This window comes from Helicoverpa zea, chromosome 28, assembly GCF_022581195.2.
Source record: "Helicoverpa zea isolate HzStark_Cry1AcR chromosome 28, ilHelZeax1.1, whole genome shotgun sequence".
In the NCBI taxonomy this organism is placed as follows: Eukaryota; Metazoa; Arthropoda; class Insecta; order Lepidoptera; family Noctuidae; genus Helicoverpa; species Helicoverpa zea.
Window position 1 is genome coordinate 242322 of NC_061479.1, and position 24716 is coordinate 267037.

A 24716-nucleotide genomic window follows, 5' to 3' on the forward strand; every position below is an offset into this window, starting at 1 on the left:
ATTCTAATTGAAAAAAATCATGAAATACAAAAAAATAATTGTTTTTTACAAAATATATATTGTTTTTGAAATTCGTGCCACTAAAAAACCTTTTTACGTCAAAGGTTAAACGTCAATCAATAAGACATATGGTGACTAAAGACAATTAAACATACGTTTAGAAATATATCGTAACTCAAACTAAAAAAAAAATTTTTTCTCATTTATCGGGATAAAGGTTCTTAGCATATTATGTATTTTTCTTTATGTACCTTACGGTATAGCAACGTATAATTACGATCGATGGTAAAAGCTAACAGTTTCACAGTATTTATACAATATTGTTACGCTATTGCTTGAGTGATGATCGAAATGAAATATCATGGTATGATATTAACCTTTGATCATGTCCATCCACTTTTAGGAGGTTGTGACTGGACAGAAACAAAACAAGAAATTGTATCTCAGCTTCGACTTCAAGACATCCTAAGCCTGTAACTTTATTTAACTTATCCATATGCCGGCTTAAACATAAGCATACGAAGTAATATAACAGTTACAAAAAATATATTTTCCCTCACAAAAATACATATTATCGTCTTTATTTGCGCACCTGCTGCTTGTCAACAAACTTGATCGAGAAATTATTCAACGCAGACAGGGTCCGTGAAATTCTTTTAAAAAAAGGAACTTCTAACATTTCTTTCATCAATTTTCATTTTTCCAGTTCCCACGCCTACAGCGATCAATTTCTGCTTTGGTAAAATCGGAATAATTGTCTATGGATTGCTGTCGAACAATGAGAATGGACCAATGATAAATCTGTGATGATAAATAAATTGAAAATGGCGTCGTTTAGCCGACCAAATGAATCAAAGAATATATTTTTCAATTAATTCAATTTAACAATTCTATATTTTACAAGAAAACATTTAATAATCAAACAATTTTATTGATTTGCGTGTGTTTTACGATTATTAAACGCGTGTGGAAGCTAAGTTGAAGTGAAACCAGAAATGGTGCTATATGTTTTGTCAGAGTGATAACATTAATGTTTACATGAGTTCGGCGCGGGATATATTGGTAAAATGTTACCGACCGTGGAGGAGACGCGAGGGTACGACTTCCAAGACCCTGACAATGTGGAAAAGTGGCGCGGTGTGTTCATAAATCCCCTTCGAAAGGTAAGCGCGACAATGTTTGGTAACATGCCCTATTGTTTGCCAATTATCGACGAACCTCTTGAATAAGCTCCTATTAGGCTGTATTAGAGTGTTAAAATATCTTAGAAGTTCGTTCTATAGGATATTGGAGCATAATATTTGGTCCAGATGTTGATAAACCAGTGTTTTGAGGTAGCATTCACGGTAGCAGTTTTCAAGGTTTCTGATAGCTTATCAGACGGAATCAGTTGTAATGCTGATCGTAAAAGATCGCAGTCTCATCGTAACATCGATTAAACGCGCGGGATTGCACGTAAATACCTGAAATAGTAAATATTTGTAGAAAAAAATATATTCTTGATGTTAACTTTTGCACTTTAGTGTTTAGTAATAATAATTTCAAAAGAAATTGTAATTAGAAATTATTTTAACTATGTATTAAAATTGAAATACAATAATTTTTGTTGTTATTTCTGTGTATATTTTAATTTTTGTCATAATTTTAAATATAAATTACTGAAGGCTACCTATATTCTATTCTATAAAAATCATTACATAGAATAAATGTCTACAATTATAGCAATTCGCTGTTTGTCTAGAGCTAAGGTTTAAAATCAACACCTAAGCTAGATTTCTACTAAACTATCACAATTATCTCATCATCTGCCTAGCCTCGTCTCAACTATGTTGGGGTCAACTTCCAGTCTAACCGGATACCGCTGAGTGGCAGTGTGCATCAAGGAGCAACTGCCTATCTGACCTCCTCAACCCAGTTACCCAGGCAACCCCCAATACCCCTCGGTATGACTCGGTTGTCACACACATCCATCCTTACCATAACTATTTGCTAAGATATAAGAAAACACCAATCTTAATTATAGCAATACCTCTAGAGTAAGTCAATACTTATCATAAGAAACAGGTGTTTAAAATGCTTTTTTTACACCAAAGTTAAACTTAGGGCAGCTTTAAATCCTCAGGAAAAGCTCAAACTCAAAAAGTTTTATTCTAATTGGGCTGATAAATCAGCAATTTAATCAAAAGACAGCACCTAAAGCAACTGCCCTTCACCACATCATGACATTTCACTAGAACGTCCAGGATTTATTAAAATTGTTAGGAGGTACACTGTGATCGTTAAAATGAAAACAATTTTACTAATAATTTTACTATTCTACAAAGCCTACTAATATCTTAAATGCAAAAGTTTGTATCTACAGATGTTTGTTCCTCTTTCATGCAAAAATTACATGATGGATTTTGATGAAACTTTACAGCAATATAGCTTTTACATCAGAATAACAATTACGCCACTTTTGGTGGGTTAAGCGATAGAAACCCCTGAAGAAGTATATACATAAGATTTTTTGTTTGTTTATACCGTAAAGGCTCAGAAATTACAGACCTGATTTGATAAATTCTTTCATAGTTGGAAAGCTTTACTCTTCCCGAGTAACATAGGCTATATTTTATCCTGGTACCGGCATTAGTTCCCTAGGAGGTCACGGGTAAAACTGCCTGAAAACAGCTAGAAAAATGACAGGCAAATATAACAATAGTAAAATTAGTGGTACATTAGTCATGTTTGTAACATGATTGAATTAAATTGGGGTGATCACATCTAGCTGTACTAGGCTAGCTAATAATTAACCTCCAGTTCCAGTTTCTGTCTAAATTCCTATATATTAGGAGTAGGCATCAAATCAAATGCACTGAAATCAAGTGAATTATTAAAAACAGATTAAATGATAATTACACCATTCTATGATAGTAGTAAGTGTATGAAAACAATAATAAAGATCTGCACTTCTTTTTCAAAAGATTAGAAATTCAAATAGCTTTCTGACCCGGTATGGGCCTGTGCAGTGATTCAATGTTAAGTTTTATACTGTTCTCACTAATTAAGTACAACAGGCACAACACATTTAACTCTTGAAATAAAAATATCTACTTACAGCAATTGTAAGAGTTAAAGTTTATCTATACTAATATTATAAAGAGGAAAACTTTGTTTGTTTGGTTGTAATGGATAAACTCAAAAACGACTGGACCAATTTTAAATATTCTTTCACCATTAGAAAGCTATATTATCTGCGAGTAACATAGGCTATATTAAATCCTGGTGTGGGCAGTAGTTCCCACGGGACGCGGGTGAAACCGCGGGAAAACAGCTAGTGTATAATATTAGTAGGACAGCTATGTAATCCAATGTCTACTGTACTTCCTTATACCATGATATCTCTGTCCAGTATAAATATAATAATGGCATTCTAGTTGTATATGTACTGCCGAAGCAAGTGTGGTCTAGTGGGTAGAGAACCAACCTCTCGAGTATGAGGGTGTGGTGTGGGTTTGCCAGGTCAGGCAAGTACCAATGCAAATTTTCTAAGTGTGTATGTACTTTCTAAGTATATCTTGGACACCAATGGCTGATAAAAAGGTCAAGGAAAACATCTTGAGGAAACCTGGACTATAGTCTGAAATCACCAACCCGCATTGAGCAAGAGCGGTGATTAATGCTCAATCCTTCTCCTTGTGAGAGGAGGCCTGTGCCCAGCAGTGGGACGATAAAAAGGCTGTTACAAAATGATAAACTCCATTCTATGATAGTCTTCTTCAAAATATTACCCACATAACATCTCTTGCGGGTCGTCTTAGCTCGGCCGCCTATGCTATTAGAAAGATGAGGCAGCTAGCGGACGTAGAAACAGCTAGACTGGTATATTTTAGTTACTTCCACAGCATCATAGATTAGATTAGATTAGATTACTCGGGCTGGTTTCCGCAACTCCACGACAAAGCGCGTATTTTGCGTGTGAGGGTGATAATGGGTGTTTATTCACTCGATCCACCCCAACTCCTCGAGAAAAGCCAGCAGAGGTTTAATTCTGCTGACTATCTCTTGGATAGTACCTGGGTTACCGAAGTACTTAGCCCTGTATATGGCGGTTTCAGGGCAGTCTAGTAGCACGTGTGCCGCTGTTTCTTCTTCCCCCATGCAGGCTCTGCATAAGGGACTGTCTGTAACTCCTATAACATAGAGGTGTTTATTGAAGGAGCCGTGTCCAGTTAGAACTGCCGTAAACTTACGTAAATTCTGCTTTGATAGGCCCATCAGCTGTTTAGTGAGGCGATCGTTGATGGTCGGGAGGGCCATCTTCGCCTGCCTGCACGCGCTGTGGTTAGTCCAGAGGTGGTTGTGTTTGTGCCTAGTACGCTGTCTTACCAGTGTTCGTAGGTGGCCGAAGGGGAGTGGCAGTATGGGTTCTGGTCCTACTGCTGTTTGGTCTGATCCCCTTCTCGCCAGCTCATCCGCTGCATCGTTGCCTCGGGAGCCACTGTGTCCTTTTATCCATTGAATGGTTATGTTATTTAAACTGCCTACCTTGTTTAACCGTTGGTGGCACTCGTGTATAAGGCCGGAGTTTGCGCAGTGTTTGCTTAGGGCCTGTATTACTGCCATGCTATCTGAGAGTATTCGGATAGAGTGACCGGTTACTTCCCGCTTTATGACTGCTTCGGCCGCTAGGGAGATGCCTATACATTCAGCTTGGAATACTGTATTATGTACTCCTAGGGGTGTGAATATGTGTATGTTTAGGTCTTCTGAGAAGATGCCTGAACCTGTGCCGGTGCTTGTTTTGGATCCGTCGGTGAAAATTCTTAGTTCTTTGGGATTATGTCCCTCGTAACGATGATCCTCAAAAAGTTGGATCCTGTATTTCTTATCGAATATAAAGACTTTGGGTATGCGGTCGTTTATAGCCTGCATAATGGGAAAGTCTGCATAAAGATTGTTTAGTATAGTTGTGTGTTTTGTAGGCAACTTGCTCCAGAGATTAAGGGTTTTGAGTCTTAGAGCCGTCATTGCTGCTTCTTGCTGTGCAAAGAGGTTCAGCGGCGGCAGACCTAGCATGGCTTCCAACGCTGCCGTTGGTGTTGTCCTCATGCCACCTGTGGCTGCCATGCAGGCTTGTCTTTGGACTCGCGCCAGTTTATTTGCGACTGTAGTTTGGTCAGTTTTGGGCCACCAGACTAAGGCGCCGTAAGTGATCATGGGGCGGATCACTGTTTTGTATAGCCATAGTATTATCTTAGGGGATAAGCCCCATTTCTTCCCTATCATTTTCTTACATTGCCAAAAGGTAATGCTGGCTCTGTTTACTTTATTGTCTATATGATTACTCCATTTCAGCTTACTGTCCAGAGTGACGCCAAGGTATTTGACTTCGTTGGATAGTTTGAGTTCTGTATTGAAGAGTTTAGGTAGTTTGTACGGTCCCAACGTTCGTTTGTTTGTGAACATGACTAACTCAGTCTTGGTGGGGTTTACTGAAAGGTCAAATTCCCTGCACCACTGTTCTACGATTCGTAGGGCCTGTTGAGTAAGGTTGCAGATAGTGTCAGTTACCTTGCCTGAGATGAGGATGGCAAGGTCATCCGCATAACCTATTGTGTAGTCGTGGTTTGCGTTTAGTTTTGTGATGAGATCATTAATCACTAGATTCCACAGGAGCGGGGACAGTACCCCTCCCTGTGGACATCCTCTGGCTATTAGTGCTGATTTGTCATCATCTTCAAAGCGTACCACGCGTTTGCTGAGCATGTTTGTGATCCAATCAGTTAGCATCGGGTTAACTCTGTGTCTGAGTAAGCTCGTTGTTATGCTAACGAAGTTTGTTTTATCAAAGGCTCCCTCAATGTCTATAAAGGTGCCAAGGCAGATGCCTTTTTGTTCTATTGCCTCCTCTATCCGGCTTACTACCAGATGAAGCGCTGATTCTGTTGATTTCCCCGAGCTATATGCGTGCTGATTCGGATGCAGGGGGTTGTTTCTTAGCGCACCGTCCCTCAGCTCTCGCTCACATAACCTTTCCAGGGTTTTTAGAGCAAAGGATGTCAGGCTGATTGGTCTGTAAGATTTTGCGCTTGTGTAGTCTCCTTTACCTGGCTTTGGGATAAAGACTACTTTGACCTCCCTCCATTTTTTGGGGACATATCGAAAAGCCAGGCATGCTCTCATTAGTCTTAATAGTCTATATGAGATGTATGGTCCTCCCCATTGCAGGAGCGCTGGGAAGATTCCGTCCGGACCTGCTGCTTTGTATGGGTGGAAGCTTTGAATTGCCCAATGGAGTTTTTCCATTGTGACGATTTTTTGTGCGTATGACCAATCTTCTTCAGTTGGTGTTTGTGTTACCTCATGCCATTCTACATTTTGCGTGAAAACGCATCCTGGGAAGTGGGTCTCAATTAGGACGCGCTTCGTTTCTTCCGGCGATGTGGTATGTGTGTTGTCTGGTTTTCGGAGAGTGCCCAGACCAGGTGTGTTTTGTTGTGCTAGGATTTTCCTTACCCTGTTTGCTTGAAGACAGGACTCGATGTTACCACAGAACTTGCGCCATCCCCTGGTACTTCGGAATCTGATGCATTTCTTGTACCTTGATTTGGCCGCCTTATAGTCGTCCCAATCCTCGTCGGCACATGTATTCATTGCTCTGTTTAGAGTTTTTCTCACTTGTTTACGCCTGCGTTCTAGTTCCGCACCCCACCATGGTTGTTTCCCTGGTGTTTTCTGGTATGCAGTTTCGGGGCAGGCTGTTTGATAGCTGTCTATCATTGACTGTGTGAGGTAGCTTACCTGTTCGTCAATTTGTTCTGTGTCCACGTAATTTGTAGGGTCCCCGAGTTGCGCAAGTTTGGTGCTGAGCGTACGGGTGTACGTCGCGCGGTCCGTATTGCGTGGGTTCCGTTTCGGTGGTGTTTCTTGTATACAGACCTGTAGGTCAAAGCGGATCCATCTGTGGTCTGAGCAAGATGCCTCCTTAGAGACATGCCATCCTGTGATTAGCTCCGCTACGCTCTCTGATGCGAGAGTCAGGTCTATAATTGTTTGACTTCGTCTAGTGACGAAAGTTGGTTCTGATCCAGTGTTTATTAGTGATAGGTTGGTTGTGAATAAGTAATCAAATAAGGTCTTACCCCTATCGTTGTGTGTATCCATTCCCCACAAAGGGTGGTGTGCGTTGGAGTCAGTACCGATAATCACTTCCTTCCCTTCTCTCTCGCAGTGATTCACCAGGCGGGCGAGGTCGTAGGGAGGAGGCTCCTCTGCTTCGGGCATGTATACCGAGGCGAGGGTGATCTCCATGTTTAAAGCAGGTTGCTGTATTGAGATGGCAGATTGGTCTCTGCAACAGAAATCTGATAAAAACTGTGTTTTTATGTTTTTTGTTGTATAGATGCACGCCCTGGGATGGTCGTGATGTATGTCTACGTGAATCTTACCTCCAAGATTGGAGAGTCCTCTGATTTGGCCGGCCCTGACCCACGGCTCCTGGATTAGGGCAATGGCCGTGTGTTGAACCTCCAACCATTTGCGCAGCTGAGCCGTCGCGGTTTGGCTGTGGTGGAGGTTTGCTTGGAGGATTTTAATTGTCGACGAAGAAGGGGACGCCATCGCAGATTGCGCCCTCCTCGTCTCCTCCAAGCTGTAGCCCGGCCAGCAGGTCCCCGGACTCGACTTCGTCCCCCTCCAGGTCTGAACCCGTCAGAAGGGCTTCTTCCGGGTCGTCGTCCTGTGAGGGGACGGTTGCGGGTACGGGCACCGCAGGGCCCTCGGTGGGGCCAGCGCCCTCGCTGGTCGTGGTACTTGTGCCAGGCTGTTTCTGGATGGTGAAAGTGGCGGGGTCCCATCCCGGCGGAGTATCGGCAAACTTGCCGTTGTGACCCTGGAATTTCACGTACACCGCACCCAGCCCGAAGGCGAGGCGGCGCCCGGACTTCATCAGGGTCGCGATTTGTTCCTCCGGGATTCCCACCACCACAAAGCTGGCGCCTTGCTGCTTCTCCTGTCTTTGGAGCACCCACCTGTCGACCGCGATCTGCGGGTTCTGGTATGCCAGAATCCGCCCGATGTCTCGCGAGTCGGTGATGGCCCCCTGTTCATTAGGGATCAGGATGCCACACCTGATCCTTCGTGTAATTTCCGACTGGCTCTTGATGATCAGCTGGTGGCCGGTTGAAAGGGCCAAGTCGGCGATGGTTTTTTGAAGCCATGTCAAAGTGTGGTCGTTGGAGCACCACAGCTTCAGGACGCCTTCTGTGTAAACCGGCTTACCACTAAAAGCTGGCCCCGGTTGTTTGTTGTTCGGGGACCATGCCTCCTTTAGGATGGTCTTCTGTATCCCCGTCAGTATCGTGTCCGCTACGTCCTTTGTTAGGATCCCGGTGTGGCCGCATGTAACTGCGATGCACAGGGACTCCTTGGTTGCTTGAGCGTAGCTTACCCGAGGAGTGGCCCGCTTGGACGGGTCCAGGCACTGTCGTTTGCGCTTCCCACGGGGCGAAAGTGTCTCGTTCAGAGCGCGTTTGGCAGCTGTCTGTACCTCACCTGCAGGGCTTATTGTTTCGTCCCCTTCCTTCACCGGCCTGCCGGCCCCCGCGCCCGGCGGACGACCACTCGGTCCAGGTCGGCTTTCGCCTGCCTGGGCCTGTGTACGCCCACCGGCACAGAAGCATGGCTGGCCGGAGGTTGGGGCAGCGGGTAGAGCTGGTGTGTCGGGCGCGGCGTTCGCGTTCATGCGCGCTCGCCTGCGCTGGCGTGGGTTGATCTTCCTCTTCTTGGAGCTCACGCCATGTTGGTTTTGGTTAGGGCGTTGGGGTTGTGGAGTTTGTTTCCCCTTGCCCTTGCGTTTTTGCACCTGCCATGCGGAGGAGAAGTAGTCCTCAGTCCGGGTTACCGTATCCGCGTTGACGGAGGCAGATGGCCCGGAGGTGCCGGCATGTGGAGCAATTTGCTCGGTGTGCTGTGTTATGTGAGGACCGCCGAGGGGGTGAGCCGCCGACGGAACCGTCACGGGGGTGCTTGGGTCGGTACTGGTTTTACCCGTACCTATAACCCTCGCCCTGTTTGTGGAGTCGGTACCAGCTTTACCTGGTCCCTTCCTCCTGCTTTGACGTTTGGTCTTCGGCACGGTTCTCGCCATGCCTGGACCTTTGTCGCATTTGCCCACGGGGGCAGAATGCGCGGTGTTCGCGCAGGTCGTAGGAGTGTCGTCGGCTTTCGCTGACTCCACCCTTACGCCGGTAAAATTTATTTTATTGTTATCCATATTTTTGATTATTTTAGTTTCATCTACCGAGCTCCCACCCTCCATGGAGCCCGCAACTGGGAGCGCCCTACTGAAGGTAGGCACGCTAGGACTACCCGGTAGATATAGGAACGCGAGGCTGGCTTACAGTGCGACATCGGGCACTCGATCAGGCTGGAGTCTGGAGCAGAAAGTCCCGACTTCCAACCTTCACTTGCACCGTCAGCATGACCTTCACCACCGCTACGGCCGCCCAAGGACGGCTTTCGCGGACCCCACGTCCCTCGCCTGTGGCCCTCTGACGGGACACGATTGGCCATTTCCCTAACCCATGGCTCTAAGGTAGGGCAACCGTTTCGCGTGAAATCCAGACCAAAGGGGGCGTGTTGCCGCACGGACGCATTACCGCCAGCGCCGCTTGGCTCAACCCCCCAGGATTCCTTCATCCCCACTTACGGCGCTCGACTGCGCAGGTCCTAGCGCAGGTGACTGTTTACTCCTACCCGCCATCATCAGAGAATAAGTGATGGACGGGCCCGCAACCACTTAGTCACAAGGATCACGGTAAGGAGTGGAGTTGGATTGTGGAGGGGTTGGGGGAAAAACTGGGAAAGGGTTAGGAGTTTGACTGGGGTTGGAAGTGACTGTATGTGCGAGGGATGGGTATGTGCGCTGTGCACACGACAGGACTTTGAAGGGGTGGGATGGGGGAGAAGCAGCTCTTAGCATAGGCAGGAGGGCGAGACCGAAGTCTTCCCTGCGACCTAAGGTCCCGGGTGACGCCGGTGTTACAGGCTCGAACTGTACCACGCACTTGGAGGCGGCTGGGGAGAACGTCACCCACCACAGCATCATGTCGTACGGCATTCTGCTGTGGGGACGAGCTGCTGACATTGAATGCATATTTATCTTACAAAAGCGAGCTGTCAGAGCTATGTACAACTTACGTGGTCATGAATCTCTTAGGGAACTGTTTAAAAACATTAATATTATGGCCGTGCCTTGCCAATTTATATATGAAAATATCATGTATGTTAGGAAAAACCTACATTTGTTTGATAAAATATGTGATAGACATAATTATAACACTCGAAATAAAAATAAAATAGCCATCCCGCAGTTTAGACTATCTAAAGTACATACATCTTTCATGGGATATTGTGTCAAATGTTATAATAAAATACCAGACAACATTCTGGAACTAAATGACATGCGGTTTAAAACTCATATAAAAGCCACACTTTGTAAAAACGCTTATTATAAATTAGAAGATTATATTCAAGATAAAAATGCTTGGAAACATGCTGGTCCTGCTCCATAGGACGCACTGACAGTATCAAATTATTGCGAATTTAAAATTACACCCGCTAGTAAGATTGTGTTATTCTTTTGATTGTTTGTTTGTAACTTTGTACAAAAATATAAACTGATTTGTAAATGTGAACACCATGTAGCATTTTAACCTTTTTTTATTATTATTTATTCTCATATTCTTTGTCTATTGTGATTCTACATGATCTTCGCATGTTATTATAGTATGTATCAATACATACAAACTGTAATACCTATTATTTTTAAAAAGAGTAACCATGGAGTTTCTTGCCCGTTCTTCTCCATAGGAAGCTACTTTTGGAATGGGCAACTAGAATCAACTTTATTTATATTTTTTGACGTTCATAAGTGCTTGTGAAAGCCTAAGTGAAATAAATGATTTGACTTTGACTTTGACTTTGACTTTATTATAAATTCATATAGTTTAAGACCAGGTATACACCTGTGCAGTGATTCAATGTTCTCGCTAATTACAACAGGCACAACACATTTCACTCCTGAAATATGCATGATGAATATAAACATCTGCATATGCAACAATGCTGTAAAAGTTATGCTTGGAGAGGACAGTGATATAATCTGATGTCTACTATACTTCCCCATACCATGATATCCCAGTTTAAATCTACCACTCATTTTATAATGGCATCCTAGTTGATTACCGGCTACAGTGGCTGTTCTCATACAATAAGTTCAGCTGACATGACATACCTATAGTGCATAGGCATTTGCTTGGACACAGGTACACTCACTATTCCTTCACTCTCATAGCGCGATGCGACGACAATCCAACACCGCATGGGAGACTACTTCTTCCTTAGATGTCCACAGACTTCTTGTTTGTTAAATATACCTTTCATCCACAGGTGTTAGACCACGAGCACCCGACGCTGTCGGCCGAGGAGAGCGCGCTGCAGTACGTGGAGTCGCTCTGTCTGCGGCTCCTGGCTCTACTATGTGCCGCGCCGTCGCCGCTCACCGTGCAGGTAACATACCTTACATCCACGAGTGCCTACCATGTATGCGTCGCATGTAGAGGACGCTCAGCTCTGGTCAACGTCATCCTCATCGGCCGAAGGTGCAGTGTGCTGTGCCAAGGTCGGTCGATGAGGATGACGTTGACCAGGGATGAGCTTCCCAGCCGCCACGGAAACTAGCCTCTATTTCCTCTATAGACAGCATTGCCGTAGACTCACTGCGAATTCTGCGGCAGTTAACTGGCAAAACCACTCATTCCGAACTCCGGAGGGGAGTGACACATTCTCTGCACCGCCATTTACATGCGACAGGGGAAGTACTAGCAAGTCAATCCTGTATCGTATAAGCAGTTCTATCCACGACCTAAGGGTACATATGAAAACGGACACCTAATTCCATTTTATTGTAGGAAATTGTCTACCCCTTGCCATTGGGTATGCTTTACTCTCTGTTCTTCATACCCCTAAGTCCTTTAAAGAGTGATTCCCATGACCATGAAAATGAAGTATTATGCCGGATGTGCGGTCCAGCGTAATACTTAACCTTTCTATTAAGCAGTTCTGATATATTTTCTCACTTTGCAGGATGTGGAAGAGCGCGTCAGTCGGACATTCGCGTCCCCCATCGACATGTGGTGCATCACGGAGGCGCGAGACCTCGTCACCATCAAGCGCCGCAAGCCCATGATACCGCACGATAAGCTTCACCACCTGCTGCAGAAGGTATTCACACACACACACACGTGGTGCATCACATATACAGTGCCACTAAACACGCATACAGACACACACGTCACTACAGTCAATCCTTACTAATATTATAAATCGGAAAGTGAGTTTGTTTGTTTGTTCCGCTTTCACGCCGTAACTACTGAACCGATTGCTTTGAAATTTTGCAGACGTAAAGTTAGAAGTCCGGATTAAATAATAGGGTACTTTTTATCCCGAAAAAAATAGATATTCCCGAGGGAAAACAAAAATATTGTTTGCTTGATGGATGGATTGTAGATGGCGCTGTGTGTCGTTTAAAACAAGGTAATATATTGCAAACGAATATAAACATGTAAATTTACAAGCTAAATGATACGATAATGAATCCCCGAAAATGAGGAATTCCCGAGGGATGATGTACAATTTGTTTAATCGTCTAAACTGTTTTTTTTTACATCTACTTATATATTGCAAACGAATATGAACATATAAATTTAGAAGCTAAATGATACGATAATGAATCCTCGAAAATGAGGAATTCCCGAGGGATGACGTACAATTTGTTTTATCGTCTTAACTGTTTTTTTTACATCTACTTATCCTGAAATAACTCTAATTCAACGAATTACTAATTGGTATAAGTATTAGTTAAGTTATTTAGTTCTTGAGGTATGCGATAGATGGCGCTGGGTGTTTTTAAAACGTGGTAACGATGTGTTTTTAAAATACGTAAGAAGTGGAATGATAGCTTTTTAAAACGTGGTGACGTTGTTTTTTTTAAGATACGTAAGAATTGCAATGATATCTCGCGCTTTAACCTGTAGCTCATCGTATCCAGCGTTACATCGCGCTTCTTAGATTTTTCCGTGGGAATGAGAAGTTTTCTTATAGTTGTGATTTATACCGCAATATAACCGAATTCCACGCGGGTGAAGCCGCGGGCGGAAAGCTAGTATTGACTAAAACCAATCATCCTTCTTAAGCCCTTTATGTACCAGGGCCGCGGGAACTTATGCGAACAATCCTGCAGCCACATGGAGCCACCTTAAGATATACTAAAGCAAAGTTTTGTCCTATGGAGAACAAAATGACTAACGGAGGTGCCATAACGGAAAATCTCCTAAGCACCTAAATGCGGGTGTCCGGGGGACGAGGAACGTTACTGTTTTCGCCTATTATACGCCTTCTTTGGACGCGACCATTTTTTTATGTCACATCCCGTTAGTTCTTAGTTTAAAACTGATCGTTTTGGTCATTTAAACCGTGCTTATTTGACCTAGTAAGACCTCAATTACCTGCATTACGGCATCTCCGCTCATCTTTGTCCTCACTCGAGCTATGTTTGTTCCAGGAGGTGCTTCTGTACAAGATAGACGTGACCGTCTCCCAGTTCATAGCGGGAGTCCTCGAGTTCATGAGCGCCGACATCCTCCGCCTCGCCGGCAACTACGTGAAGAAGATCTCGCAGAAGTCGGGCTACGATACCATCACGTGCAGCGACATCAAGACTGCCATGTGTGCTGATAAAGTGAGTGCTCATACCATCTGCCTAGCCTCTTCCTATGGAGTCGGCTTCCGGTATCAGTGACCAGTGTATCAATGTAGCAATCCCCTCTTGATAAGAGTCTCTCACTTTGGCTGTCTGATTGTCTGGTTTTTGACTACCTGTAGCAACCGCTTAAGAGGTTTAAATGACAGTCGGGACCCACGAGTTTAACGTGCCTTCTCAAACACGGATTTACCACTTCTTCGTAACAAAATGGTCACCCATCCACGGATCGACCTCGAAAAGCGTTGCATAACTTAATGATTGTTTTCCTAATAGAAAGCTACGTATTTAACTAGGGCATATATTTTATCCTGTTACGCGATATGGGTGAAACTGTCCAAAATAGCTTTCTTGTTATGAATCGATAATTAAGTGCGAAATTTTATTTGTTATTCTTTTGCGGCCGGTCCCAATATTCTATCTTACTGTTGATATACTTACTAGAGATAGAGTTATGAAATTAGCCTCATACAAGTAATGTTACTTTCAAATGACTACCTCTAGTAAGGAAAAGAATACATAGAGAATTTGCAATGGCCTTTAGTGTACGGCTACTCCGATTGAATTTTTTGGTATGTTAGAGGTATGGGAATTTCATGGAAAACGGTAAACCGCTCATATTATTCTAGTAAGGTATATTGTGAATATACGGAAAATATCACAATATTAATTTTGCAGACAGATGTGTGTTGCTGTGCAGTTAGTTGCGTCCAATTCTGTCTAGTAATAACTGGTAACGTACGAAAGTGGAAATGAGTAGGCGTGTGTCTTTTGTAAAATATAATGTTGTTAAAATGGGTATTTAATGTTAGGGTTCCTAACGGAAACAAATGGGACCCTATTCTTACTAAGACTTCGCTGTCTATCTGCCATCAAGCAATTTTCACAGATGCGTTTCTGTTGTCGCGAAAACAAAAAGTATTGAAATCTAGAATAAATAAAGGAAATATTTTAGGGAGCCCTCATATGATCGTCTTATCCTCGTTTTATAAATACTGTTACCAAAACCCGTCTCTTCCTGTCTCTTCTCAGTAAATTTTATTTATCTCAACTTATTAAAACTCCATATCTCCCTTCTCAGGTACTGATGGACATATTCTACCAAGAGTCGTCTCTAGTGGAAGCGGAAGGTAGCGCGGAGAAGCGAGGCCGCCGAGGGTCGCTCTCCTACTCCGAGCTGGTGAGAGATCTCCTGACTGATGAGAAGAACTTCCTCAGGGATCTGAACCTCATCATCAGGGTGTTCAAGGAGGAGCTTGAGAAGATACTCGATAAGGATAGTAGGGTGAGTTGGTACAGGGGGTCGGTTGAAACAGTGGGTTGGTTGAAACATTGTAATGCAAGGGTTTACTTATTGAGCATCACGTATCTATTAAGGAGAATGGAAAGGCAAAATCAATAAACATTATTTATTTACAGTGCGCGGACTTTGCAAATCAGAAGTTAGCCATTCGTCTCGTTACGAATTTCTTCGGAAAGCTTAGAATGTTCGCCAAGTATGCTAACCTCCAAAAATGCAAAATTATTTGACGAAAGCTGTCTTATTTTGTCTTTGGCATTCTTTTTTGGTTTCTTTTCAAATGGTTTCATTGTCATTCGGCCAAGGATTTAGGTGCATCGGTCTTGAAGTCGGTGGCGAAATAAACAGCTATATCCACAAGACACGGACTTCTAAACCGAAACATCTTAAAATATATTATTTTGCTTATTTTATAACCAGTTATTTACTTCCTTTTGCAGATGATCTCCCTTATTTTCGGCAATATAGTGGACATATACGAGCTGACAGTGACCCTGCTCGGCAACCTTGAAGATGCCATGGAGATGTCACAGGACTCCCCCACGCCGTACATCGGCAGCTGCTTCGAAGGTCAGTTTTTATTTGCCTAGCCGGTTTGTTGAAACCGGTGTTGAATTTAGATTGGTTTATGTTTATGAAGCTGTAAATTTTTGTCTATTTGTTACTTACTAAATAGGTGTTAGGTATATGTATAGTCAAAGTACTTTCTTTCATAGTAAAGTTCAATTCTAAATACCGATTGTTGATCTTGTTTTTTTGCATATCTGTGAGGTACTTACCAAAGAAACGATGGATGAATCGTGTGAAAGTTGACATGGCTAGAAAGAACGTTACTTGTGAGATGACGGCAGACAGAAGAGTATGGAAGAAGAAAACATGCTGTGCCGACCACAAATAAATTGGGATAAGGACAGGAGGATGATGATGAGGTCTTTTATATTATAATAGTGTCCCTGAGAGCACTCAAACTAGCGGTCCTTGCACTAGGTTTGACGCGCGACAAAGCACGGCTAGTTCAGTCGTTATCGCGCGTATACGCTCGACAAGAAACAATTGACAATGTCGCCCCAAAGATGATCCATTGACCCATATTTTTGTATGGATCTTTGTACGCATGATTTGAACTGATTTTGATGCGGTTTTCAGCAAAGTATTTGTCGGACTTAGGAGAAAAAATTTCGAGTTTTTTTTCTGTAAAAAATTTGAGCTTATGGTTTCCAAAAAATATGACAGCATAAATGTATATTGTTTAACAGAACTGGCGGAGGTGGAGGAATTCCGCGCGTACGTGCGGTACGCGAACATCGTGACGCGCAAGGAGTCGCGCGACGCGCTGCAGAACATCGTCGACGATCCCACGGTACTATATAAATATTACTTTATAGTAGAACCAAGAGGTATTGGGTTGGCCGGGTAACTGGGTTGAGGAGGTCAGATAGGCAGTAAAGCACTGGTACTCAGCTGCATCTGGTTAGACTGGAAGCCGACCACAACATAGTTGGGAAAAGGCTCGGGAGATGATTATAGTAGAGTCCGACCGAAACCAAAACTTATGTAATCAAGTATAAAACAACTTAAAAACTAACATTTGGGCCGTTTTCCCATTATTTTGCATTTATTAGCACTCACTAAGTTATGATGCTCCAAAACTATCGCACTAACGTAGATTTGAGCAATTTAGCTGGCCAAAAGTCTTTTTTTTTTAAATAAAGGTTATCATCAAATTGTGGGTAAAATGGAAAGAGGAATACCCCAGCAATAAGAATTTACCACATCTACCTACCAAACATGCGATATGCGCTTGCACCAGGAGTTGGAACTTGACCTTAGTGCAAATTTTACGTTATACGTTTTTAGAGATCTCGGTAGACGGTATTAAAGAAAAATTATTTTTGTGCTATCTAATTGATATTAAGCAACTTTTATGATGGATTCGAGTTGTGTAGGTAACAGTTATTATATTTTAATATATTTTAAGTGTGATCACTTAATTTTTTATAGTATTATTTCAATTTTAAAAGAGGGTGTGTAAGCAAAATATTTTTTTAGTAATTTTCTTGTTTAAACACAATTTTGTTATATTATCGCGTTCGACCGCGTAACATTTTTTTTAGTTTTAGATATTTGACATATTAAACTAGCTTACGACATATTTTTTGGCTGCGGATAGCTGCGGATGTCCGACTTACAGGCTTTTTAAGATTTGAAGCTCATACAAAAATAAAATACTTTTTTCTTTAAAATGTCACAAAGTGCATTTTTTTTTGTTTTGAGTACCTCTGGCGTAAAAATAGTGACCCTACGTTATATTTACAATAAAATACAATAGCAAGATCTGACTAATTTGGAAGAAAAACTAAATTACCTAGGAAACTAACTTTTGACCTATTAGGGTGACACACCTGATAATATAAGCAGTTTTAAACAAAGATTTGCATATTTTAAAATAGCTACGAAAGTAAGAAACTGAAACTGTAAAAAAAATCCTTAAAACTAATGAGAATTGGTTAAGCAGAACATTTGAACGCCCGACAAGTGTTGGAAATCGACCGGGGCGGCCATCTAAATCACTTAAAGATTGTAGTGAGAGGACTAAACGAAGGAAAACTAAAGAAATACGAAACTGAAGAAATGTGACCAACAAAAAAAAAACATCAAAACAAGATTATTTTGCCCTGAAACAATAAAATATGCTACTACCAGCTGAATCAAACACAGAGTCTGATATATCAGAGGCAGAAAGTGAGGAATAAAAAAATTTTTTTTTTTTTTTACTACATTACATATTATTTTGAAATAGATATAATAAAAAATATCATAACTACTTTTAAAATGAAAATATATGATACTCTACATTAAAAAAAAAAATATTTACGGTTTTTTTCAATAAAACATGCTTATTATCAAAATACAATGCTTAAATAAAATAAATAATAAAATAATGATAAAATAAAGATAGAAAAAACGAAATACATTGTAAAATATTTTTGGCCGCCTAAATTGGTCAAATCTACGTATGTGTATCGGAATCTACGATAGCTCTTACATGGCCGCCAGAGTTTGCCAACGCGTTGCCGCGGGAAACTTGCGAAATTAGCCTCGATGTCGACAAAAGTTTCGCCCAATTTTGGCCGAAATGAATTCGTGCTTATTTTACTTTTACGGGAAAAAAAAGTAAGACATATTCTAAAAATGCTGAAAGAATGGCCTGTCTGAACCATAACTTTCTTCAATTCTATTCTGATTTCGCAAAGGTATAGAAAGAAATTATTAATCAATTACAATTGGTGATTATGATTTACCTCCGGCTATCAATAAAAAAATGGCATAAACTCGATTTTTAATCAACATTTCGATCACAATTTTTTTTTTTATAAACACCCCTTTCTCGTATTCCAGCTCTCCGAACGCCTAGACACAGCCGGTCACGGGTTCCGTCTAGCCGTCAAGTACTACCTGCCGAAGCTCCTCATGGCACCAGTAGCTCATGTCTTCCTGTACCACAACTATGTGCTGGCGCTACTGCAGATAGCACCTGCCTCCGAGGATCGGGAGAGCTTTAAGCAGGTCAGTTGCGGTCTGTTGTCAGATGGGGTTTGAGGCCAAGTGGGGTCTGTGGTCAGATGGAATCTTTGGCCGGATGGGGTCTTAGGCCTGTGTGAGTCATTTTGAACTGTGTTGATTGTATGCTTAATAAATTATTTCATAATTATTTTTTGTTATTTCAGTTTGTATTAATTTGTTTTCAATGATTAATCTTATTTTACTAACATAATTTTAATTTTCTAACAAGTTATTGGATTCATATGGACTACGTGGGCTTGACTCAATACTGGGCTATTTCAGTATGGGATGCATAAAAATTGGGATTTTAAAGACATAATTAGACTTATTCGGTCATTCGAAACTATTATTTTATCTGGCAAAAGAAGAAAAAAAAATGCCATAGAAATGTAATTACGTTCTAGTTTTAAAACATCAACTACGACAACAAACCACTCAGTGAGTAATTGTTTTGAAGCCATTATTGAAACAGATAAGTTGTCTGGAGTCCAATGAATCGAAACCAACTAACACACAAACATACTAACACGAGGCTTGTATATCTCCCACCAGAGACTAAATCACACAAACTCATTACAGATGTCACCCGCTACTGAAGACAGAGAGAGCTTTAAACAGGTCAGTTGGGGTCATTATAAGGTCACCTGGAAGTCAGATGGGGTCTATGTATATCATCAAAAATTAAGGGTCGTTGTGAAATGTGCCCCCACCCTTCCCCCTTTTATTAATGTTTTGTCTCATTGTTTGGGGGTCTAATAAATAATTGTACAACCCCGGTCTTTTAAAACAGATGTGAATAAGTAATGCTACTAACATATTTGAACAAGTTTAAAATCTAGCGAAGTTGTTTTAAATAACCTCTTCTTACATACACTACTATTTGTAACAAAAGTTTACATTACAATAATAATGCCTTTTTAATAATAAATTGCCTTAATTGAAATTATTTGAAACAAAAAATGACTATGAAGTTGCTTTCCGTCAATCAGATATGGACTATTATAAAACGAACTATCGAAAACTTCAAATAAACTGAGATTTATCTAAAAAACTAACATCCAATACTTACTAACACAAATGAAGTGACTTGACATAAAGTACCGACACATATCATTACAGATAACACCCGCTTCTGAAGACAGAGAGAGCTTTAAACAGGTCAGTTGGGGTCATTATGGGGTCTCCTGGAAGTCATAAGGGGTCAAAAAAATATTAAACACTGACACCAGTCTTACCAAGGGGTATTGGGTTGCCCGGGTAACTGGGTTGAGGAGGTCAGATAGGCAGTCGCTGCTTAACACTGGTACTCAGCTTCTGATAGACTGGAAGCCGACCCCAACATAGTTGGGAAAAGGCTCGGGAGATAAAACCTAATGAACATTTATAATGTCTTCTATAATATTATTTAACCTAGTATTGTGTCAATCTCAAATCCATTTTAGTATCACCTTAAACATTATTGTTAAATCATTTCTTATTTTTTATTCAGATTTTTTTTCTGTATACATTTATAATTTATACTTTTAAATAAAAACTTAAAATAAATATAATTAATTGTTGCAATATATGTTTCTACAATTATTATAGTTGTAATATTTGTTCTCTGCAGGTGGAATGCAATCTGCATCCTATCAAGAAGTTATTGATCAAAGCACTGGGAAACGGACCTAAATTGTGAGTATACTTGTATTTATTTACTATTAGTTCACACAAATAATGGACCAGTTATTCAAAAAATTGTTTGAAAACGTCAAAAAAATTCTCTTTACGGCACATGAACTATTCTTTTAAATACTAAGCTTAGTTTGCTTGTAATTGTATCATAGATACATGCAATATTAAACTTTGTCATCACGACACTATATAATATTTTAGGTTAAGCATCAATACTCTTATTTTTGAATTTCTCAGTAACAAATGGCGTTTATTTTCAAGATCATGTTCCAAACTTTTTCGATTATAAAATATCACAAAGCCAACGTGTTTCTTCGAATCGATGATAGAATGATATCGACTGCTGCATATTCTTTCCTCTATTTCCTACTGTAACTGAAGCCAGACTATGGTAATCACTACATAGTATAATACAAAGTCGCTTTCTCTGTACCTATATCCAAACTAATATTATAAATGCGAAAGTAACTCTGTCTGTCTGTCTGTCTTTCTGTCTGTCTGTCTGTCTTTTCTTCACGCCTAAATTACTGAACCGATTTGTGTGAAATTTGGTACAGACATAGTTTGAAACTTAAGAAAGGACATAGGATAGTTTTTATTACAAAAAATAAAAATAAAAAATAAAATTTATTACGGACATACAGTGCCATCTATTGGTCAAATGTCGAGCTGTTCCTATGCTCCGTAGATAGATGGCGTTAATCGCGCAATGGTGTCATTACACGTGTTCGGTTCATGTTATTGTTTTAATTCATCGGAAAATCCATCAGAAAAATGTAAATAAACAGTAAAAAGTAGTAAAAAAATTAATATTAATATAATAAAAGTTTTACTACAAAGAAAATGCTCTAACGGAGTATAGATAATTCTATTAGTACTACGCGCCTAAACTACTGAACCGATTTGGATGAAATTTGGTACAGACATAGTTTGGAACTCGAGAAAGGACATAGGATAGTTTTTATCCCAAAAATCCTGCGGGACCGGGAACTTCTCAAAAATCCCGCGAGATCGGGAACTATGTGGGTAAAACCAAAAATCTGCCGGAAGTCACTATTCCACGCGAACGAAGTCGCGGGCAAAAGCTAGTCTGTATATATAAAAAAAGCAAGTTTTAAAGATACATAGTCGTATCTTTAAAACTTGCTTTTTTTAAATGACAGTGTGTTTGAACAGGAAAGTGTATAATTGTATATGTTTAGAAGCATCCATTGAATAGTGGAGAAATACTGTTATCCGTGTGAAGCTGGGCGGGTACAATATAAACGTCTGTTTTTTTATGAAAACAACTTGTTAGCAGTTGTGAAAATTCATAGCAAACACTTATTTTAAGAGAACTGACGTTTATGTAGTGGGCGAACTTGGGCTCGGTCTTTAATAGCTCCCGCACACGGGCCACAACCACATAAGAATAAGAATAGTTTATTTGTATGAAACACGGGGTACACAGATGTTATATTATGTTCTGTATGTTTCGCCGTAGCATCGGCATACAAATATAAACAAATACAAAACGCCGCCACTTTCATATTTCTTGTCGTTTTCATACATTTTGTATGGACTCGGCGCACACGGTTGATGCTGGTAGCGGCCACACGCCACACGCTGCAGCTTGATTCTAGTGGCCCGCAACGGCCACTAAACGTAGCCACACGCCACTAGCGCGATTCCACACCCTTCTCTCTTTTACTATACCTGTTGGAGCCTACCTAATCCTCTTTACCTCAGTTAACCTGTAAGAGCCGACAGTAACGCCTTAAACCTTCTTCGTCCGAGTCCATTATGATACTGTATGCTTGGGTTAAAGAAAGTAGCGACCACCGACTGCAAGTGTCGACCACAGACCACAAGTGGCTGTCGCGCGTTCAGCCACTTTAGTGGCTGCTTCTAGCTTCTTGTGCATTGATATATAAAAAAACCCAAGATGCACACTGAACGTCTCAAAAACGTCCGCACCAAATGAGCGCAACATTCAAAATTGTGCGCTCATTTTCTTTGTCCTAGCCGACCACTTCGGTCGTAAAATTTTATTGCTTTAACTACAGTGCGTTGTAGTAACGACTTTAAGCAATAGGCATGATGACAGTAATAAAAAATCATTAAAATAATATATTTATTAAATTAAACTTGAAGCTTGGAATATAAAACGCGCATTGTTTTCTTTATTAATAATGTGATTAATATGTATTTTTATAAAATAAAATTACGAAATAAGGCAATCCGCCATGATATCTTGAACACCAATCAGAGCTCGTGACGTCATCTCTGAAAACAACTCGCGCGAAAGCGCGCGAACGTCACATTTCGTTATTGTGAACTTCCACTGCGATCTTTGTTTTTAATTAATTAATTGTGTATAACACGAGTTATGGAGCCCGGATTTATCAAGGCAAACAGCGCTAATTTGCCTAGAATTGATATCATAATGCTGGGAAAGTTTTTGGCATCAAATAAAGATTTTTGTTCAGCTGAATTTAGAAATGTTAAAACTTCCATGTAAGTATACTAGTTTAATTAAAAAACAATGAGAGATGAAACCTAACCTCGAAATAGTTATTTACATTATAAACTATGCTAGAATCTAGAGAACTATGTAATAACTTACATCAAAGTGATCTTCACAAAAATAAAGTTGTACCCTGGGCAATATTGCTTTTGAATCTCGCCTTGCAAGTTTAAGCCACTTGTTTCGTATTTTTTTATTGTGAGGAACGTACACAAATAACTTATCAGGAGTTGTTTTGAGATGTGTTCTTACACTGGGGGACCCCACAACACCTATGCACTTTCGAATTCATTTTTAATAACACAAAAAACTTAATTATTGCACGAGCGTTGTTTACTTGCGTCTTGTAATTTCAGTCGTGACGTCACAAGTGACGACATGACACTGACAAGCGTTTTCGCGCCGGATTCAAAGTGGACAGAGAAAAATGCAATTATTTGATAAAAAAACTTCGCATTTTCTTAAAATTAATAATTTTTCATATAAAATAGACGTATACCTACATCATACAAAGGAATTTAAAAATTTGTCATCATGCCTATTCGCGTAAAGTTAAACTTGCAATAACGTATGCTTTTACCATATAGAAAGAGACAGAATTAGTGTTCGGGGACACTTTCGAGCGTTAGTTTTATTCGAGACTGTGCATCTTTTGTTTTTGTATATCAATGTTCTTGTGGCGGCGTTTGTGGCTGTCGCATGTGGCCTGTGTGCGGCGACGTTAAGTGGTATAACGATTTTATAAACGTTCAGATAATAACAGAGCTTTGGTTGTTTTTCTAGGGATGCTACATTACGCATGGCGAGTCGCGTGCGGCGGCAGATCGCGATCGAGAAGTGCAACGAGCTCGCGCGCATCGTCGACAACTGGGACGTGCGGGACATCGGCCAGTGCTGCAACGAGTTCATTAGAGGTATCCACATCATCGTCTCTAGCGGCAGATCGTCGACAACTGGGACGTGCGGGACATCGGCCAGTGCTGCAACGAGTTCATTAGAGGTATCCACATCATCGTCTCTAGCGGCAGATCGTCGACAACTGGGACGTGCGGGACATCGGCCAGTGCTGCAACGAGTTCATTAGAGGTATCCACATCATCGTCTCTAGCGGCAGATCGTCGACAACTGGGACGTGCGGGACATCGGCCAGTGCTGCAACGAGTTCATTAGAGGTATCCACATCATCGTCTCTAGCGGCAGATCGTCGACAACTGGGACGTGCGGGACATCGGCCAGTGCTGCAACGAGTTCATTAGAGGTATCCACATCATCGTCTCTAGCGGCAGATCGTCGACAACTGGGACGTGCGGGACATCGGCCAGTGCTGCAACGAGTTCATTAGAGGTATCCACATCATCGTCTCTAGCGGCAGATCGTCGACAACTGGGACGTGCGGGACATCGGCCAGTGCTGCAACGAGTTCATTAGAGGTATCCACATCATCGTCTCTAGCGGCAGATCGTCGACAACTGGGACGTGCGGGACATCGGCCAGTGCTGCAACGAGTTCATTAGAGGTATCCACATCATCGTCTCTAGCGGCAGATCGTCGACAACTGGGACGTGCGGGACATCGGCCAGTGCTGCAACGAGTTCATTAGAGGTATCCACATCATCGTCTCTAGCGGCAGATCGTCGACAACTGGGACGTGCGGGACATCGGCCAGTGCTGCAACGAGTTCATTAGAGGTATCCACATCATCGTCTCTAGCGGCAGATCGTCGACAACTGGGACGTGCGGGACATCGGCCAGTGCTGCAACGAGTTCATTAGAGGTATCCACATCATCGTCTCTAGCGGCAGATCGTCGACAACTGGGACGTGCGGGACATCGGCCAGTGCTGCAACGAGTTCATTAGAGGTATCCAC

The 24716-nt window shown here is 41.5% G+C and overlaps 2 protein-coding genes across 2 annotated transcripts in view; one reads left to right on the top strand and one right to left on the bottom strand.

Moving 5' to 3' along the window:
- The first annotated feature begins 813 nt into the window (after nt 1-813).
- LOC124643630 (protein son of sevenless) overlaps nt 814-24716 on the top strand; it is a 78915-nt gene continuing 55012 nt past the window's right edge. Inside the window, exons 1-12 of the mRNA XM_047182645.1 lie at nt 814-1163; nt 11434-11553; nt 12130-12267; nt 13607-13783; nt 14886-15089; nt 15545-15674; nt 16361-16464; nt 18504-18671; nt 19248-19286; nt 19788-19826; nt 20278-20342; nt 23632-23762. Coding sequence (XP_047038601.1) covers nt 1068-1163; nt 11434-11553; nt 12130-12267; nt 13607-13783; nt 14886-15089; nt 15545-15674; nt 16361-16464; nt 18504-18671; nt 19248-19286; nt 19788-19826; nt 20278-20342; nt 23632-23762 — 1411 coding nt within the window. The 5' untranslated portion in view covers nt 814-1067. The remainder of the gene's footprint in view (nt 1164-11433; nt 11554-12129; nt 12268-13606; nt 13784-14885; nt 15090-15544; nt 15675-16360; nt 16465-18503; nt 18672-19247; nt 19287-19787; nt 19827-20277; nt 20343-23631; nt 23763-24716) is intronic.
- LOC124643658 lies at nt 6950-9302 on the bottom strand. Its single transcript, XM_047182676.1, has 2 exons — nt 7431-9302; nt 6950-7333 (listed from the first exon to the last, which is right to left on the bottom strand). The coding sequence occupies exon 1, from the start codon at nt 9299-9301 to the stop codon at nt 7574-7576; it is 1728 nt and encodes a 575-aa protein (XP_047038632.1). The 5' UTR covers nt 9302; the 3' UTR covers nt 6950-7333; nt 7431-7573.